General features: G+C 40.4%; 2 protein-coding genes across 9 annotated transcripts in view; one reads left to right on the top strand and one right to left on the bottom strand.

The window, feature by feature from the left end:
• The window catches only part of CROT (carnitine O-octanoyltransferase), a 51,230-nt gene extending 48,999 nt beyond the window's left edge, over positions 1-2,231 (top strand). For 4 of the 5 annotated variants that reach the window (XM_040260698.1, XM_040260699.1, XM_040260696.1 and 1 more), the window contains one exon: positions 1,270-1,631. In XM_040260698.1, the coding sequence (XP_040116632.1) occupies positions 1,270-1,390 (121 nt within the window). In that variant the 3' untranslated portion in view covers positions 1,391-1,631. Of the gene's footprint in view, positions 1-1,269 lie in introns of all 5 variants that reach the window. The other variant, XM_040260695.1, reaches the window with a different exon arrangement.
• Positions 2,232-4,910: 2,679 nt separating this feature from the next.
• LOC120878091 (phosphatidylcholine translocator ABCB4) overlaps positions 4,911-18,227 on the bottom strand; it is a 58,631-nt gene continuing 45,314 nt past the window's right edge. For 2 of the 4 annotated variants that reach the window (XM_040260682.1, XM_040260681.1), the window contains 6 exons: positions 17,783-17,923; positions 14,487-14,643; positions 12,620-12,817; positions 10,725-10,931; positions 6,672-6,818; positions 4,911-5,167 (listed from right to left, as the gene is read on the bottom strand). In XM_040260682.1, the coding sequence (XP_040116616.1) occupies positions 4,964-5,167; positions 6,672-6,818; positions 10,725-10,931; positions 12,620-12,817; positions 14,487-14,643; positions 17,783-17,923 (1,054 nt within the window). In that variant the 3' untranslated portion in view covers positions 4,911-4,963. Of the gene's footprint in view, positions 5,168-6,671; positions 6,819-10,724; positions 10,932-12,619; positions 12,818-14,486; positions 14,644-17,782; positions 17,924-18,227 lie in introns of those variants that run through there. The other 2 variants (XM_040260684.1, XM_040260683.1) reach the window with 2 other exon arrangements.

The raw sequence follows: 18,227 nt of genomic DNA, 5'->3' as shown, positions 1-18,227 counted from the left end.
AGTTAGTGTTTCTTATTTTATCACATCATTGCTAACTTTAGGCATTATAAAGCAGTCTGTACAAATTTTTATAGGAAAATATAACCTAACCTGAATTCATATGAAGCAAAACATTTTCTCTTTGTTTATTGGCATCTGTGCATATTCTTCGGTGAATTGTGCATGTAGGAATGATTATTCTTTCTATAGTTTAAAAATGTAACTGAATTTTTAAAAAAATTTAACATATAAATAGAAATTGTTACTCTTTGCAAAGAAATACTTAGTTTTTGCTAAATATTTGAGAGGTGTATGTACAGTATAGCTAGAAAATGCCTACTGATCATGAATCACCAGTGAAAGCAAGGCAGGACTTTCTGTAGGTTCCTGTATATCTTTCAGCAAATATAATCCACTCAAACATTGGTTTCATTATTATATACTAGGCCGGAACACATTTTTATTTCATTCTGCGTAATCTGAAGTACGTGTCAAAGATACCTACTTTCCTGTCTTAATTTTGAGTGATGTGAAAATCACATGGTCATCCATAGGTTTATATTATACAACATTTTGATTTTAACTTGACCATAATGCATGTCTTGGTGTAGAAAATTTGTGTGTCTGTAAAGGGGAAAGCTAGTTCCAAGAGAATTAATTAGTAGCCACGTTTCTGCTCTGAGCCCTCGAAGAGCCAGGCTTTCTTCCTATTTATTTCAGCTTCCTGGGGCCACCTTTATCAGCTACTACATAGAGGATTTCTTCACCAGGAGCTTCTAGAAGGATATAGTGTGGAGGGCATATCTCAGCTTCAAGAGAGTTTCTCTGGCTTTTCTAGAAACAGCCTTTCTCTCCTTTTTCTATTTTATTATTTTTGTTTACTCTCTTCAAGTATTCTTTAAAAATAGTTCAAGTTTTATTGCAGACAGTGGCATGAATGCATGTAACTCATCCCATTTGTGGCATGTTAGGAAGGTCTTTTATAGGAAGAGGTGAGTTTATTTAGCACACTAAGACTTAACTCCAGAGCACCCTTGAGCTCTGACTAGTTTCTCATTCCCTTTTGTCCTTAGGCTCTAGTTACAAGGTAAATTAGGTTTTGTGCTATATGTAAAAATGTGGCATTACTTTCTATTGTATCAGGTTACATTTACCCATAGTGAGCAAGCAATCCTATTTCATATATGAATAGGTGGAACAAAGGTGATGGCTTTCTTCACTGCTACCACTTGGAGCCTTTCCGTATTGACATTGTGTTGTACTTAATCATTTATCATTCGTACTTTGCAGGTTTGTTGTGTCCTGTTCAGCCTGGAAATCATGTCCAGAGACTGATGCAGAGAAGCTAGTTCAGCAGGTTTTTCGTGCTTTCCATGACATGATGCAACTGATGGAAACGCCTCATCTCTAGAGACTAATCATTTATTAAGCACTTACCAAAATATATAATTGGGTGCCGGGAGTGGGTGGTATTGTGAGATAGGAAGGGATGTTGACTGAAGGAAACTTGTTAAATGTAGAGATCAGTAGAATCATGCTCTCAAAATTTATCCTGACATAGAAAGTAGAAATACTTTTAAGCTTCCTCTGATGCAGCAGGAATGCAAATTACAATATGACTGTAGAACTATGCAAAGTTTAAGATCAGCCTCAACAATGCAAATCTACAGATTTTAACAGTGCAAATCTAACTCTTAAATATCTTTGTGGGTACCTAAGTAGGTAATAAGTCTTCTTTCTGGACATCATCGTAGAGTCCATCTTTCAAGCACTTTAACATTTTCTAGTTGCCAAAGGATATGAAATACATGATTGAATGCTAACTTCCCTGAAATCAGTGGTTCCACGTTCACCGCAGGGATATAAGCCTACTATGTTTGGGAAAGACCACTACAGTTTAATCTAAATTCTATCTGTTTATGTTGAACAGATAGAATTAGGTTGTAGTAAGGAGGTTTACACCCTCTGACACATACAAAAAACCCTTGCGAATTCATTATATCATTACATTGAATTGCCCAAAGTTTGTTTGGGTTTTTCCATAGCATTTCCATAGTTTTTCTTACAGAAAAACCCAAGTGAACTTTCTGGCCAATCCAATAATTAGTTTTGTGAACATGAACTTAAAGCACTTATATTTAGACTTAATGACTTTAAAAGGATTGACTACTAAATCAGATTCTCAGGATTTCTTTTTCCTTTATTCAGTTTTGTAGTTTTTACCCTCAGAAAATAAAATTTTCAAAATCATATAGCTTCTTGTTTTCTGTTTGATTCATTCCTCTGTGGCCTTCTACTTTCTGATCAGTTGCATATTTGTTGTCTAATAAATAACCCCAGAACTTACTGTCTTACAACAGGTGGTCATCTCATGATGTGTCAGTGGGTCATGCCCACTCACACGGCTGTGCTGCTGTCTTGCCTGAGTTACAGCGCTGCTTGTACCAGGCAGGCGGATGAGGCTGGAAAGTCTGAGACAGCCTCACGCCCACCTGGGGACATGGTGGCTGGGACTTGTCTGCATGGTCTTTGATCATTCAGGATTCTAGCCTGGACTTCTGAACTGGGCAGTGGGAATGTTCTAGTAGGGAAGGGTGGAAGTTGAAAGACCTGTCGAGACCTAGGCTCTGAAGTCATGTTGAAGTCACATGATGTCCCTTTTGTGTGCACTTGGCTGGAACGAGTTACCAGAGCAGCCTGGGATCAAGTGGAGGAGGAAGAAGGTTTTACCTCACAGTAAGAGGAGCAGCCAAGTAATATGTAAATGATTTGGTAAATGTACATGAGTGCGCACAAGAGGGCATGGTTTACTGGGGGCCATTTTGTAGCAACCTACCACAAGTATTACAATACATTTAGTGCACTGGTTGTAGAATATATATCCCTTTTTGGTTACATTTTCATAGGTTCTGGTTTTGATGACTGGTTGTCATTGTTATTCCTTTGTGAAAGCATTCAGAGTTGGCCTCTATGGGATTTGATGTATCCTTAAGAGTTAATATAGACTACAAAGATGAAATCTGAGTCAAGACCTTTATACTCACTAGTACAAGTGTTGACTTGACTGTCAGCGCACTTAGAATCATTTAGGTTTTTTTTTTTTTTCCTCTCTTTAAAAAAAAAATTTAATTGGGGGAAAATTGCTTTATAATGTGTTGGTTTCTGCAGTACAACAACATGATTCACCCATAAGTGTACATATATCACTTCCCTCTTGAGTGGCCCTCCTCTCCCCACATAGTGGTTGTACCAATTTACATTTTTCACCAACAGTATAGGAAAGTTCCCTTTTCTCTACACCTTTTCCAGTATTTGTTATTTGTAGAGTTCTTAATGGCCATTCTGACTGATGTGAGGGGATAACCTCATTGTAGTTTTGATTTGCATCTCTCTAGTAATTAGCCATGTTGGGCATCTTTTCCTATGCCTGTTGGCGCTCTGTATGTCTTTGGAACAACGTGTAGACCGTCCGGCCATGTTTTGGTTGGGCTGTTTGTTCACCCAGTCATAGAGCTGCACAGTTTGGAAATCAGTCCCTAGCTGTTCGCATCATTTGCATATATTTTCTCCCACTCTGTAAAAGCTTGTAAGTTTCATTAGTTCCATTTGTTTATCTTTGTTATTACTTCTGTTGCCTTGGGAAACTGACCTAGAAAACACTGGTATGGGGACTTTCCAAGTGGTCCAGTGGCTAAGACTCCATGCTCCCAGTGCAGGGGAGCCCAGGTTCCATCCCTGGTTGAGGAACTAGATCCCACATGCTGCTACTAAAAAGATCCTGCATGCCACAACTAAGACTTGGTGCAGCCAAAAAAAAAAAAAAATGGTATGAATTATGTCAGAATGTTTTGCCTATGATCCCTTCTAGGGAGTCTCATGGTGTAATTTTATGTTTGTCTTTAAGCCACTCTATTTTCACTTACAGTGTGAGGGAGTATTCCAACTTCATTGGTTTACATGAAGCTGTCCAGCTTTCCCAGTACCACTTGCTGAAAGAGACTGTCTTTTCTCCATTGTATATTCTTGCTTCCTTTGTCAAAGATTAACTGACTGTAGGTTTGTGGTTTTACTTCTAGGCTGTTTGTCCTGTTCCATTGACCCACATGTCTGTTTTTGTGCCAATAACATGCTGTTTCGATTAGCCTTATGGTACTGTCTGCAGTCAGAGAGGGTTAGGCCTCCTGCTTTGTTCTTTTCCTTCAGGAAAAGAATTGCTCTGGCAATTCTGTGTCTCTTATGGTTCCACATGTATTTTAGAATTATTTTAGTTCTGTGGAAAATGTCATGAATAATTTGATAGGGATCGGATTACATCTTCAACATACAGTTATATATACCTAACCTTTTTACTTTCTTTTTTGTATTCGTATATAGTTGATTTACAATGTTGCAGGTATACAGCCAAGTGATTCCATTATTTTTGTGTCTATTTTTCAGATTCTTTTCCATTATAGATTATTTCAAGATATTGAATATTATTCCCTGTGCTATATACAATAGGTCCTTGTTGTTTATATATAGTAGTGTGTTTCTGTTGATCCCAGATTCCAAATTTATCCCTCTTCCCCTATGTCTGGGTCTTTTCCTATTTTGTAAATAAGTTCATTTGTATCATTTTTTTTAGATTCCATATGTAAGTGATATTATATGGTATTTGTCTGAGAAACATTAAGATAGTGACTGATATTATTAAGATAATCTCTAGGTCCATCTATGATGCTGCAAATGGTGTTACTTTTTTTATGGTGAGTAATATTCTCTCCATACATTTTTGGTAACTCAGAGCCAGGCTGTTTTCATACTGCATCAAGCCAGATGTTACTTTTAACAACTAAATGTCAAAAGCTTTAATAGACAACCCCAAATTGGATGTTCCAAGTTGGAATAAGATATACCTATGTTTTATGGTGACTTATAAAAGAAGTCTCTAAATCAGAAAAACTTGTCGGAATTTATTTTTAAGATACGCTATAACAAGAGTTCATCAGTTCTGTGTCCCAGCCTGGACACTGACCATGGTGAAATAGATGCCTCGCTGTGCCAGCAGCTGCTGGTGTGTGCCGTGCTCCCTGACTCTGCCATTCTCAATCACCACTATCAAGTCTGCGTTCTGGATGGTGGACAGCCGGTGAGCGATCACGATGCAGGTGCGGCCCTCTCGGGCTTTGTCCAGGGCTTCTTGGACAATCTATTAATAAATCAGAACAGTAGCCTTACCTTAAAAATTATAGAAATAAGTTTTAAAAGTAAAGGAAATCCAAATATTTTACCATCTATACAAAAGAAAGTTACCTTTCATTTCTCGTGTCATCTTTGAATTTTTAGCTTTATGTATTGAGTTTTACATAGTCCGTCTTGCATACAGTTATGTTCTTTATAATAAAAATGTATTGTCAAACTAATCTTCACAAGAGTAAATAATTTTCAGATAATCTTCACAATCTTTAAATTTTCTAACCAGTCACAAATAATTTAACTGCCATAATTTTCAGTGTTTTATTTCCCAGTTTTTCCATTATTAATATGCTAAAGAATTCAAACAAAAAGTGCAATAAAAGTACTTTTAGTGTATAAAATGTAATCATTTTAGAAAATTTGGAAAATTCTGGAAGGAAGGGATGAAATAAAAGTATTTTACCTCAAAATAACTGCTGTCGACATTTGTTTCCTTTTTTCTGTGCTTACCTATCTTTTAAAATTTTTATTGAAATATAGTTTACAATGGTGTGTTAGTTTCATGTATGCAGCAAAGTGATTCAGTTACATATATCCTTTTTCATATTTTCCATTATAGATTATTACAAAATGTTGAATAAAATGCCTGTACTATATAGTAGGTTCTTGGTTATCTATTTTAAAAATAGCAGCATATATATTTTAAAATCAAACTCCTAATTTATCCCTCCCCTCTTTGATAACCATAAGTGTCTTTTTCTATGTCTATGAGTCTTTGTTTTGTAAATAAGTTCTTTTGTATTATTTTTTAGACTCCACATTTGCATGATATCATAATGGTATTTCTGTCTCTGACTTCACTTAGTACGGTAACCTCTAGGTCCCTCCATGTTGCTGCAAATCGCATTATTTCATTCCTTTTATGCTTTATTTGTCCATTGTTTATATGTACCACGTCTTTATCCATTCCTCTGTCGATGGACATTTAGGTGCTTCCATGTCTTGGGTATTGTAAACAGTGCTGCAAAGAACACTGGGGTGCATATATCCTTTCAAACCAAGTTTTTTTTTTCCCAGATATATGCCCAGGAATGGGACTGCTGGATTATATGCTAACTTTACTTTTAGTTTTCAGAGGAACCTCTATACTGTTCTCCATTGTGGCTGTCTGAGTTTACATTCACCACCAGTGTGGGAGGGTTCCTTTTTTTCCCATACCCTCTCCAGCATTTATTTTTTGTAGACTTTTTGATGAGAGCCATTCTGACTTGTATGAGGAGTTACCTCACTGTAGATTTGGTTTGCATTTCTCTAATAATTAGTGACGTTGAACACCTTTTCATGTGTTTGTTAGCCATCTTATGTCTTCTTTGAACAATATCTAGGACTTCTGTCCATATTTTTTTTTTTGCCAGAATTCTTTAAAAATATTGAGCTGTTTGTGTTTTTTTCATGATTGACTGCATGAAAAAGTTTTGTTTTATAAATTAAATGGGACATGAAGTGGGAAGCCATACCTTCTCACTTTCAGTATCCAGTGCTGATGTAGCTTCATCCAGCAGTAGGATGCGGGGGTGTCGGATGAGGGCTCGGGCGATAGCAATCCTCTGTTTCTGTCCCCCGGAAAGCTGAGTCCCCTTGTCTCCCACTCTTGTTTCATATTTCTGCAAGTTAGCCATTAATAAAGTTAGTAAAGTTCTAGTTTAGAAAAATCCTAATAGTATATTGAATAAACTTTTATTTAACACTTGACAGTTCTAATTATAGGAAAAAATACGTAATAATAAAGTTTGTATAACATAAACTACGACGTTGTGCATTTACTTTTTTTTAACGTGACATTCATTTTCAAAATCAAACTAGAATGTTAATGATGTTAGTTTTCATTTCATTTCATATCCTGCAACAAACTGTCCAATTCCTATCATTATCTGAACATCAGTTCCCTTCTCCAGGGGATCTTCCCAACCCAGGGATTGAAGTCTCTTGCATTGCATAGGCTTCCTGGTGGCTCAGCGGTAAAAAATCTGCCTGTAATGCAAGAGCCCTGGGTTCCATCCTGAGGTCAGAAGATCCCCTGGAGAAGGGAATGGCTACCCACTCCAGTATTCTTGCCTGGAGAATTCCATGGACAGAGGAGCTTGGTGGGCTACAACCCATATGGTCACAAAGAGTTGAATACAACAGAGCAACTAACACTTTCTTTCACTCCTGCATTGCAGGCAGATTCTTTACTATCTGAGCTACCAGGGAAGCCTCATCTGCTGTCACTGGAGTCCTAAAATGGTTACATGTCAGTGTTCAACATTATTAATTGAAAATATTCACATGACCCACACAGAGCCTAATTTATTCTTTTTTAAATTCATTCATTCACTTAAATATTTACTGATCACCTGTGGGAAGTATAAAAATGAATTTGCCTCTGTTCTTACTCTTAAGGAATTTGTAATCGAGAGAAAAAAAATACATAGCACGCAATATAATATTAAATTACTTGTAACAGAAAATTGTGTCACTGAATTCTTACCTTAGTTTTCAAATCCGTATTGATCTCACTGCAATTTGGCTATAGTCACAGCAGCTAAAGTAAAGTGAAGTCGCTCAGTAGTGTCTGACTCTTTGCGACCCCATGGATTGTAGCTTACTAGGCTCCTCTGTCCATGGGATTTTCCAGGCAAGAGTACTGGAGTGGGCTGCTGTTTCCTTCTCCAGGGGATCTTTCCAACCCAGGGATCAAACCCAGGTCTCCTGCATTGCAGACAGGCACTTTAGCATCTGAGCCACCAGGGAATCCCGAAGGTTGTGTTGCCTGCCTGTCAGGGACTTGAACACTGGTCTCCCGCGTGACAGGTGGGGATACTCAGCACTATACTAATGAGGATGGCAGCTAATGAGGTAATAAATAGGGAGTGTTGGGGACTGGTAATTGGAGAGTACACATCCTCTCCAAAGAAAACACTAAAGAAAAACAGCCTTAAGACAAAATTTACTCAAAGTGGATAATGAAATTAAAGCTAAATTGTAAAACCATAAATTTAGAAAATAACCAGTGGAGAACATCTTTAGGACCAAGGCCTAGAAAAAGAGTTCTCAGACTTGACAACAAAAGCACAATCTGTAAAAGGAAATAAAGGATGGTGATTGCAGCCATGAAATTAAAAGACGCTTACTCCTTGGATGAAAAGTTATGACCAACCTAGATAGCATAGTCAAAAGCAGATACATTACTTTGCCGACTAAGGTCCGTCTAGTCAAGGCTATGGTTTTTCCTGTGGCCAGGTATGGATGTGAGAGTTGGACTGTGAAGAAGGCTGAGCACCGAAGAATTGATGCTTTTGAACTGTGGTGTTGGAGAAGACTCTTGAGAGTCCATTGGACTGCAAGGAGATCCAAACAGTCCATTCTGAAGGAGATCAGCCCTGGGATTTCTTTGGAAGGAATGATGCTGAAGCTGAAACTCCAGTACTTTGGCTACCTCATGCGAAGAGTTGACTCATTGGAAAAGACTCTGATGCTGGGAGGGATTGGGGGCAGGAGGAGAAGGGGACGACAGAGGATGAGATGGCTGGATGGCATCACGGACTTGATGGACGTGAGTCTGAGTGAACTCCGGGAGTTGGTGATGAACAGGGAGGCCTGGCATGCTGCGATTCATGGGGTCACAAAGAGTCAGACACAACTGAGCAACTGAGCTGAACTGGGACCTCATCAAAATTAAAAACTTAAGCTTTGCAAAAGACCCTTTTAAAAGGATGAGAAACAAAACTACAAACTGGGAGAAAATATTTGGAAACTACATTTCCAACAAACGACTTACTAGTAAGTAGAACATATAAAAATCTGTCAACACTCAACAGTAAAAAACAATCCAATTAGAAAATAGGCAAAATACATGAAAAGACATTTCATCACAGAGGAAATATAGCTGGCAAATAACTATATAAAAATGTTCAATGTCTTCTGCCATTAGGAAATGCAAATTAAAATCACAATAAGATCACTGTGTACCTATCAGGATGGTAAAGCTGCAACAGCAAATGTTGGCAAAGATTCAAAGAACCTATATCCCTCATCCCTGCTGGTGGGAGTGTGAAGTGGCAACACCACTTTAGAAAACTGTTTAGCCATTTCTTATAAAATTAAACTATATGGTCTAGCAGTTATACTCCTGGGCATTTATCCCAGAGAAATGAAATTAAGGTTCACACTAAAACCTGTACACAAATACTTATAGCAGCTTTACTCTTAAAAGCCCAGCTGGAAACAATACACCTCAACAGGTGACTAGTTAAAAAGCTGCAGGTCATACAGTAGCTCTAGTTTAAGGAACCACCATACTGTTCCCCATAGTGGTTGCACCAATTTACATTTCCACCAACAGTGATAGGAGCATTCTCTTTTCTCTGCAAAACAGAAATAGAGTTACAGATGTAGAAAACAAACATGGTTACCAGGAAGGAATGGGGAGGAGGATGTTAAATTAGGAGACTGGGATTGACAGGTACACTCCACTATATATGTAAAAGAACTAATTACGACCTACTGTACAGCACATGGAACTCTGCTCAATACTCTGTAATGGCCTCTATGGGAAAAGAATCTTAAAATTAAGTGTATGTGGAGACACACATATATACATAATGTATAATCATACATATATATGATTCACTTTTTGTATACCTGAAACTAACACAACATTGTAAACCAACTATACCCCAATAAAGAATTTTAAAAGCTGCAGGCCATCCAGACCATATATCCATCTGATTCAGTAATAAAAAGGCATGAACTACACAGTTAACACACAAGAGCTTCAGGGAATTACACCAAGTGAAAATGCTAATCTCATGTGCTTATATACTGTACATGTCTTTATATAACATTCTGAAAGTATGACAGAAATGGAGAACAGTTATTTGTTGCCAGGGGTTGTGGAGGGTGAGAGTAAGGAGGAGGGGTGTGAACGGAAAGGTAACATGAGGAATCTGTGGTGATGAAAATGTTCCATCTCCTGACTGGAGCAGTGGATGTGAGTCTACACGTGCAATGAAAGTGAAGAGAGCTAAACACGCATGTATACAAATGCATACAAGCAAACCCTGCACATTCCGAACAAGGTCAGCGGGCTGTATCAAATTAGCATCATGGTTGCAATACTCGATCACTTTTGCAAGATGTCATTGGAGAAAACTAGCTCAAAGGTACATATGATCCCCATATTCCTTACAACTGCACGTGAATCTATAATTACCTCAAAATAAAATGTTTCATTATAAAAGAAAGTGCCATAAATGATAAAGCAAACAGGGCTATAGTGCGAATGCAGCCCACAACAAACAGTTTGAGGTGACTTAACAATTGCCTCATTTGTTTCCCATGACATTGGTACAAGATAAACACCACAACTAATATTTCCATTTACCAATAAGGAAAGTTGGTATCATGGACTTCACTGTGTAGTCCAAGGTCACAGTGCTAGTACAGAAGCCAACTCTGGGCCCTGCTGGAGGAGGAACACAGTCTGCAGTTGATTCCGACCACATCCAGGAAGTCACCAGCTCACTTACGTGTGGCAAGGTCTCAATGAAAGGATGGATGTTGGCTGCTTTGGCTGCGCTCACAATTTCAGGCATGGTTACAGGCCGGCTGTTGTCCCCATAGGCGATGTTGTCGGCAATGCTGCAGTCAAACAGGATGGGCTCCTGGGACACGATTCCAAGTTGGGCTCTGAGCCACTGGATGTTGAGCTTCTTTGCTTCGTGACCATCTAGAAGCTGAAAACCAAACTCCACAAACTGTAAGAAGGACTTAAACAAAAGAAAACTGAACAGTATGTTACTAAGAGGACTGTGGCACATGGACATCGGCGGCTTGTGAAATACCAAGCCTCACCGCCTGTAAGCTCTTACACTGTAAGAGCCTGTAAGACCCACACAGCCAACAAAAAGATCTTTTTTTTTTTTTTTATGGCAACTCAGCCATCCCTTTCTTGTTCTACCTGGGAAAATGGTAGCACATTTGGCCCTGTCTTTCCACATTACTCTCTCTGTTCCTGTCTGCCTTCATCCAGACAAGTGTACCATCCTCTGCCCTCACCACAATATTGTAATTAGCCTCCAATTAAAATTAATTAATTAAAAAAAGAAGCAAGCAATGCAGTGTCCTACTTGTATCTGCTGTCGCCTGAACAGCTCTGACCTTTCACCTGGACACTGTGCCCCTTCTCCAGGCACACCAGGAAGAAAAGAAGATCAGTGGCAGGGCCCCACATTCTGTCTTAGACCCCTTATCTCCTGTCTTAGCCCCCTCACCCCTCTTAGCACCCCCATCTCTCTTTCCCCTGATAACTAGCAGTCTTCACCTACCCTCACTGTTGGCTAAGATGGCAAAGAATCTGCCTGCCAATGCAGGAGACTGGAGTTCAGTCCCTGGGTCAGGAAGATCCCCTGGAGAAGGGAATGGGAACCTACTCCAGTATTCTTTCCTGGAAAATTCCATAGACAGAGGAACCTGGTGGGCTACAGTCCATGGGTTCACAGAGCTGGACAGGACTGAGTGACTAACACACAAGGCCCAGAGTTTAACTGAAAGTGGACAAGTTCAAGAGTAGTATCTTTATCTTTGGTGGTGGTTTTATTTTTTGTTTGTTGAAGCAGGAGGCCTGATGCTTCTAGAGGAGCCTTGTGATGTGCTAAGTGAAGATACAGCTTCCACAGTGCAAAGGACACGGTGAAGAAATACACATGAGTCCAGCTAGTCTTCACCTTTTAAGAAAGAAATCCCCACCAGAGGATTAGCACAGCATATCTGCAGAGTACTGTTGAGCTGGTTTGCCCATATTCATATCTTCATAGTAATTGTAATACTGGAAACGTAAGATTTTCCCCCAAAGAAACAACTCAAGAAGGTTTAAATTCTGGTGACTGTCTACATGGGGGTTGGCTCCCTGGGCCAGGTCGGTGGGTACCATCCCAAGGTAATGGGAGATGCAGGCATTATTGGTAAGAGCCACACTTCTGCTCGAAGAGGGCCAGGGGCTAGACACCAACAACATCAATGCTAAAAGCCAAATAGTAGAGCCCTGGAGGTAAGGATCAAAGAGAGCCTCAAGTTCAGGGTTAGAGAGACGGCCAAGCAGAAGGGAGCGGAGGGGGTCTGGGAATCTGCTCAGAACTCTGGCAGGAGTGCATGGTTACCTTTATAACCCAGGAAGCGAATGTGTGTTCACGCAGGGGGATCCGGCTGGCGCAAAGGGCCCACGGTGGGGTAGAGATCAACTTCATACTCAGTCCTTTCTGAATGCCACTCAGTTCCAGATATTCTACCCGACTGTCCCCATATATTTGTCTGTCTGTGGGCACCAGTTTGGGATCCACAGAATGTGGTCGTTTTTTCATTAAGATTATAGGTCTTGCCCAATAGTGCTTTAAAGCAGGTTACTGATCTCAGAAAGCATGCTCACCACTGTGCCAGCCAAGGGGTCATAGAACCGCTCCAGGAGCTGGACGACTGTGCTCTTCCCGCAGCCGCTGCTGCCCACCAGGGCCAGCGTCTGGCCCTTCTTCACCTCCAGGCTCAGCCCCCGAAGCACAGGGACATTGGGCCGGGTGGGGTAGCTGAACACGACGTCATTAAGTGTTACATTCCCTTCAAACTTATCCTAAAAAATAGGAATGTTTATATTGCTATTATAGTTAGTCTGACAAATCATTGGAATAAAAAGTATGAATTCAAGGAGGCTTTAACAGACACTACAGCAGGGTAACATAAAATCCGTGTTCAGCACAAGTAGAGGCGCCAGGTAGTATTGGTAGCAAGTTGTTATAAAATGAAGATGGGAACCAGGGGTACGGGTTAAAGAGAGTCATAGAGTTGTCATATATACAAAATGAAGATGGAAACCAGGGCTACAGGTTAAAAAGAGTCATATTTTAGAGTTGTTATATATACAAAATGAATATGGGAACCAGGGGTTCAGGTTAGAGTAAAGAGAGTTGTAGCGTTGTCTAAACTCAAAATTTCTGGGTCACTGAAGACAAATATTTAGTGTTCCCAAATGATAATTTAGCAGCAGAAGTCAAGCCAATGACTCAAGGCTCAAAGGCATGGGGATTTAGAGCAGTCTTGGTGGATAGCCCTTAACTCTAGCCCTGCAGCTTCTTTAACTCACTCACTTGGCACAGTAATTTTATCCTCCTACTCTGGCACTCTTGCCTGGAAAATCCCATGGATGGAGGAGCCTGGTAGGCTGCAGTCCATGGGGTCGTTAAGAGTCGGACACGACTGAGCAACTTCACTTTGACTTTTCACTTTCATGCACTGGAGAGGGAAGTGGCAACCCACTCCAATATTCTTGCCTAGAGAATCCCAGGGACGGGGGAGCCTGGTGGGCTGCCATCTATGGGGTCGCACAGAGTCGGACACGACTGAAGCAACTTAGCAGCAGCAGCAGCACTCTGAATAAAGTAGCTGTCTTATCATTTATAACACAGTCATTACACCAGGTGATGAGAGCCAAATTGCTAATGCAGTTACTCACAATATTAAAGCCTCATACCTTCCCTGCAGATGACTCAATTTTCATGGAAATTATTTAGTTCTAGTATATCTGGATATTTGGTGGTGTTTTTTTTTTTTTTTTCCACTTTTGATGTGCTCAACTTCAGAATCCTTGCAACCTTCTTTGAAATTTGAAAATGCCAGGAAAGTTGGCCAAATATTATTAGCCCAGTAACTATCACAAAGCTAGTGAGGTCAATGTCAGCGTAATCACTACAAATTTATCCTGTGGTTACAATTGCCACTTGAAATCTGCCTCTCATCTACAAGGGCTAAGCCACAAATTTCTGCAGCCGCTGACCTTCAACACCCCTGAAAGGGGTTCAAGGCAGAGATCAGGAATGAGGCACTCTATGCTCTGGGAAAACACTGGCAGAACAGGCCTAAAGACAGACATTTTCAGGAGAGAATTTTATGAACCCAGTTTCTTGCATCGTCTCATAACTAGAAAAGCACTAAAATCATCAGCAGAGACATCTGTTACTTGTGACTAGCAGAAAACCTCTGCCAAAATGTGTGCCTGACCGCAGGTAGTCCCTTCAGTAAAATCAAATGGAACACTGACATTCCCCCCACCTCTTCGGAGCAGTCTCTCAGAGCTATCTGAGGTGCTGTCTCCCGGCTATTGGCCTCATTTTGCCCCAAATAAAACTTAACTCACAACTCTCACATTGTGCTTTTATCCTTTTTTTCCGGTCGACATGATCTAGCAGACAGAAAACCTTGAGGAAAAAATTAACCAAGTGCTCATGAGACAGCAAGGAACTCACGGGCCTCAGGCCTTCTTCACTGTGGCTGTCAATCAGAGGTTGTCTTTCAAACAGCTTGAATAAGTGGGCTGCAGACAGCTTGGCTTTAGCATAGTCTGGAGCAAAGGAACTAGCATGTCCTAGAGCCACAGCGCCCAACACAATCGCTGAGAACACCCTAGACGGAAGCAGAGGAATTTTGAAAATTAGTTTATATAAAAGAGCTGACTCATTGGCAAAGTCCCTGATGCTGGCAAAGACGAAGGGCAGGAGGAGAAGGGGATGACAGAGGATGAGATGGTTGGATGGCATCACTGACTCAATGGACATGAGCTTGAGCAAACTCTGGGAGACAGTGAAGGACAGGGAAGCCTGGCGTGTGGCAGTCCATAGGGTCACAAAGAGTTGGATACAACTAAGCAGGCTCTGATTTCCTTCAGACTTCTCATTTCCTGGATTTCATGGAACTTTGTAAAGTCCATCTCTCTCCAGAAGTTCCTGATCAGAGAATCAGAATTCTACTAATAATTCTCAGGTAATTCTACTGATTAGCTGCATACCCTGTTTAGAGTTGAGGGAACTGGAGCTCTGGGTGCTGAAGGGACTTGATCAGGACCAGATCAGGAGTGAGACTTCCTCCTGACTCTATAGCCCTGACCTCCAGACAGTGGCTTCCACAACCCCACTCCCCACCTCTCCACTGGGCAAATGATAATCATTGGCACTATGCTTAAAGAATTCTTATTAGGCAAAATAAGCCTTTACTACAAACAGCTTTTCTCTTATAAGTAAAATATCTATTGCTACAACCCTTAAAAAGCAATCGTCTTAACCTAAAGGTCTATTCTCCAGTTAAAAGAATGGATATGGATGATAACATCTAGGAAGAACTAAAGATTCTGAGAGCTGCGTGTGCATGCTCAGTCGCTCAGTCGTGTCCAACCCTTTGTGACCCCATAGCCCACCAGGCTCCTCTGTCCATGGGATTCTCAAGGCAAGAATACTGGAGTGGACTGCTGTGCCTTCCTCCAGGAGATCTTCCTGACCCAGGGATCGAAACTGCATCCCTTGATGTCTCCTGCATTGGCAGGTAGGTTCTTTACAATTATTGCCATTTACAAAGCATTTACTTCTGGCATCAGAGCTCCCCAAAGAAAGAGGAGCATAGGAAGATCTCTAATAATAATGGAGAACTTAAAAAAATTTTCCCCAAAACTTCTAAGGTTTTTTTTTTTTTTTTAAGCTGTTTGTATTGTCTCTTTGAGCTACATTCAAATAAGTGAGACTAAAGTTCCACAAGCTTGAAAAAACCTGAATCAAATGGAATCAAACTCCATGCACTGAATCTTCTCTCCTTTGCTTCTGTACCCTGATACAGATTAGATAATTCTGGACTGGGTATCATGGCACTTGGCTTCTTGTTTTGGTTTGTAAGTTAATTTTTTTCTATTTTTAAATTCTTTCTTAAAAATTGAAGTATAGTTGATCTTACAAGATTGCGTTAATTATTGCTGTGCAGCAAAGTGTAAACCTAATTATTAAAGTGTGTTTTAAGTACATGAGGCGGAGGATGGTGAGTAGAGTATTCATGTAAATACTTGAGAAGGTTGATTACCAAAAATCAAATTTTCAAAGAGAGATGAACAGCTCACCCATAGCTAGCTGCCTGGCCTTCCTATAGAGCCTGCAATACAGCCTTAGTATGAAAGCCTTTAAAGGCTATCTTCCAATTACCCAGAATTTAACATTTTAAAGATAAAAATAAGACAGCTTTCAAAGGCAGGGCCAATTTCTTCAATGGTGTTTTTCCAGACAGTATGCATACTCCAAGTGGTAATTCCCAACTGGCTGTTTGCATCTATCTCTCTGAAACCACTTTCTACTCTCCATCTCTACCTGACACCATCTTCCTTCCTCTGTGCCTTAGAAGCTGACCTACAGTGGCACCCCACTCCAGTACTCTTGCCTGGAAAATCCCATGGAGGAGCCTGGTGGGCTGCCATCTATGGGGTTGCACAGAGTTGGACACGACTGAAGTGACTTAGCAGCAGCAGCACAGGGCCTGCATCAAAAGGTTTCCTGCTCCTCTGGCTCCTGATGGCTTTTGGCAAGGACCAGCATAGTAGGGATGGAGGCTGGAGGAGAGGGGCCAGGGCATTTGTTGCATTGGCCCCTTTCCTGGTGGATACTTGTGGTGTCCCCCCCAACACCGCATGCTGGGTTCTGAAAATCCCTCCCTCTTCTTGCCCTTTAGGCTTAAGTAACATCCTGGTGGTTCCTAGCTAGGCACTGCTGACCTCGATACATCTCACACCTTTAAAAATAGACCCTTAATTTTTTTAAGTGGAGGATAATTGCCTTACAATGTTGTGTTAGTTTCTGCTGTACAACAATGTATACATATATCCCCTCCCTCTTGAGCTCCCTCCTCCACCCCATCCCTCCCCCCTCAGTCATCACAGAGCACCGAGCTGAGCCCCCTGTGCTATATAGCAGCTTCCCACTAGCTAGCTATTTTATACATGGTCATTTATATATGTCAATGCTACTCTCCCAATTAGAGAGACCCCGTACTTTGCAAGACCATTTGTCCCTGCTAGGATCCTGACTGATGCAAAGATACATATTCCTTTTTCATGGTTATTTTAATTTTGGATGAAAAGAAAAGAACAGCTTGTAAACTCTTTCACTTTGTCTGTCTTGACCCTGTTTTTTTTTTTTTTTTTAAGTTGTTTGCTACTGCTTTAAAAATCATCCCATCACACCAGAAATATCCCAAGTGATCTTAAAAGAATAGCTTCCCCTTGGCAAGACTAGACTGCAACCTAATTGAATGTATTTGGCATATTTTTAAAGACCATTGGTTAGCCTTGGAAACCAAGACAATAGGAAGGCTAAGAGGCAAGAGTGGGCAGGGTCATCCCAGGTCTGGTTAGGGAAGACAGTCTTTCCCAGATTTCACTCATGCATTCCTATCCCACTGGCAAGGCCATCTTTGGTTGCCCATAAATGGTAAGCTATTTAACCTCTCGCAGTTTTCTAACTATGTTTTATTTCCACATTGAGAATACCAGCTATCCTCTTGTCCTATGTATTACTAGAAGTCTGGTTTATGATCGTGTTCACTAGCTTGGTTGACTTCAGTCCACTCGATAAACGAAACTATCCTTGGAGTACTGACAACATCCAATTTCTAGAGTAGATTCAACTCTGTGGCTTCATCATAAATTAGTTTTTCAGTCTACTACAAACTTTTGCATAGACGTACTGAAGCTCTGTTATGGAATAATTTCAATAAATTTAAAAAGATTACTTACAGAATAACATCTCTGAAGCGCATGTGTCCATTTATGATGAGATAGGCACCAAATCGAAAACAACCAGCATAGGAAAAATACATAAATGCTTGGGAAATACTAAAACTAAGCCCATAGACATGTGCCTTCCGCACAGAATTCCTGAAAAGCAAATTAGTATATCTGTAACCATCTCTTCAGCCTCTTTAGCACTGGGTTATACAAACAACACAGCTTCTAAGTTTAGTCTACCCGTTAAATTCTGCTCCCAGTTATAATCAGAGGAGGTGATTTAGCCTCTCTATATATCAGTTTTCTGATTTGTAAGAGGGGGATAACTAGGATATACAAAACTGCTTTGAGATCTAAATAGACAATATAAATGTCTAGCACAGTACTTAGCTCACAGAGGATGTTCAAATGATAGTTGCTATTCTTATTACACATGAATATCTAGTAATTCAGA

This window comes from Oryx dammah, unplaced genomic scaffold (genome assembly GCF_014754425.2).
Source record: "Oryx dammah isolate SB20612 unplaced genomic scaffold, SCBI_Odam_1.1 HiC_scaffold_18, whole genome shotgun sequence".
NCBI classification, from domain to species: Eukaryota; Metazoa; Chordata; class Mammalia; order Artiodactyla; family Bovidae; genus Oryx; species Oryx dammah.
The sequence above is the reverse complement of the archived record's forward strand: the minus strand, read 5'-3'. Positions and strand labels throughout refer to the sequence as shown.